Source organism: Triticum dicoccoides, chromosome 7B, assembly GCF_002162155.2.
Source record: "Triticum dicoccoides isolate Atlit2015 ecotype Zavitan chromosome 7B, WEW_v2.0, whole genome shotgun sequence".
Lineage (NCBI taxonomy): Eukaryota > Viridiplantae > Streptophyta > Magnoliopsida > Poales > Poaceae > Triticum > Triticum dicoccoides.
This window is the reverse complement of record NC_041393.1, coordinates 395,147,149-395,148,453: the sequence shown is the minus strand read 5'-3', so window position 1 is coordinate 395,148,453 and position 1,305 is coordinate 395,147,149. Positions and strand designations below refer to the sequence as shown.

At 49.7% G+C, this 1,305-nt stretch overlaps 1 protein-coding gene across 1 annotated transcript; it reads right to left on the bottom strand.

Moving 5' to 3' along the window:
* Window positions 1-6: 6 nt before the first annotated feature.
* LOC119341170 (LEAF RUST 10 DISEASE-RESISTANCE LOCUS RECEPTOR-LIKE PROTEIN KINASE-like 1.1) lies at window positions 7-1,037 on the bottom strand. Its single transcript, XM_037613043.1, has 2 exons — window positions 561-1,037; window positions 7-475 (listed from the first exon to the last, which is right to left on the bottom strand). Exons 1-2 carry the CDS (start codon window positions 647-649, stop codon window positions 271-273), a joined length of 294 nt encoding a protein of 97 aa, XP_037468940.1. The 5' UTR covers window positions 650-1,037; the 3' UTR covers window positions 7-270.
* Between the last annotated feature and the right edge of the window lie 268 nt (window positions 1,038-1,305).

Here is a 1,305-nt window from a genome sequence, read left to right as displayed (position 1 = left end):
CACGTACCCTGGCATGCCCTGCGGCGCCGTGGAAAGGATTGTGGCGCCGTCAAGCGGGAAGAGCTGGGAGAGGCCAAAGTCGGCCACCTTGACGTGGAATTCGGCATCGAGGAGGATGTTGGTAGTCTTCTCGTCACGGTGCACCATGGGAGGCTCGATAGGATGGAGATAGGCTAGCGTTGTGATGACATTGAGGCGGAGTGACCATGGCAGCGGCAGCACTGCCGCGCGGTGGCCGTGCAAGTGGTCGGCCATGGTGCTGCAGGGTATCTACTCGTACACCAGCAGCAGCTCACGGCTGCGGCTAGACGTGCAGCCGTAGAAGATGACGAGGTTCAGGTGGTGCAGCTGCGACAGGATCCATAGATGATGGCGAGGTTCAGGATCGTCGCCTAGTTCATGAACTGCTGCACGTGCCAGCAGCTGTTGTCGTGCAGCCGCTTCACCACCACTACCCGCCTGTCTCGCAGTTATCCTGAACACAAACAAAATCCGTTGCCGTCAGCATGTTGATCCATGTCAAACTCCAAGGAAATAGCGCGAGCGTGCCTGTTATGTACATTTGTACATGCATGGTGCCGAAGCCGTCGCTGGCCGCCGAGCTCTCACGTGTCGCTGAAGCCGCCGGTGCGCTCCTCCAGCTCCTCATATGCGAATTGGTGTGTCTGCAGCCTGTGGACTCTGCCGGACTCCAGGTCGCTGCCACTCTGGAGCTGGGTGTCCCGCCTGAGTTACTGTACTTGAGGAGCCTGGACGAGGAAGTCACTTGTACTGCCTCCTCTTGCGTATGTACTGGAATGGCACAACGACGAGAAGCACAAACAGAACCAAAGCAACTACAGAGCTTTCAGAAGTGGCAAACGGCGATGAAATAGATGAAGAAAGAACCATGCACATTGATGCTTGAATTCGTAAGAGAAGAAAAATAGAACACTTACAAATGCTTGAATTGGATTATTTTTTTAAACTATGATGATTTTTATAGCAAATTCGGAACCTATACATCCTAATGGAGAAAAATAAAAAGTATCACCTTGTCGGCCTCCTGTTGGCCGAAAAGGGACTTTTCGGCCTCCTGTTGGCCGAAGAGGGACTTTTCGGCCAACCGTTGGCCAAAGAGTCCCTCTTCAGCCTGTCTCTACTTTAAAAAAATTCATATCAAATAGGATTTTTAGTATTTTAATTTGATTCCTTTTGCATTAGATTAGAAATTTTATGAAGCTTCTGTAGATATCAAGTTTGACTAGATTTGAAAGTTTGAATTTGAATTTTCATGAATTTTCTCAAATCACTAAATTGCCTATA

Excerpts from the sequence above, each read along its gene's own strand:
- LOC119341170 (XM_037613043.1), bottom strand. The coding sequence starts at position 649 with ATGAGGAGCTGGAGGAGCGCACCGGCGGCTTCAGCGACACGTGAGAGC. Across the intron at positions 476-560 it reads GGCACCATGCATGTACAAAT|GATAACTGCGAGACAGGCGG; the intron begins GTACATAACAGG and ends GTTTGTGTTCAG.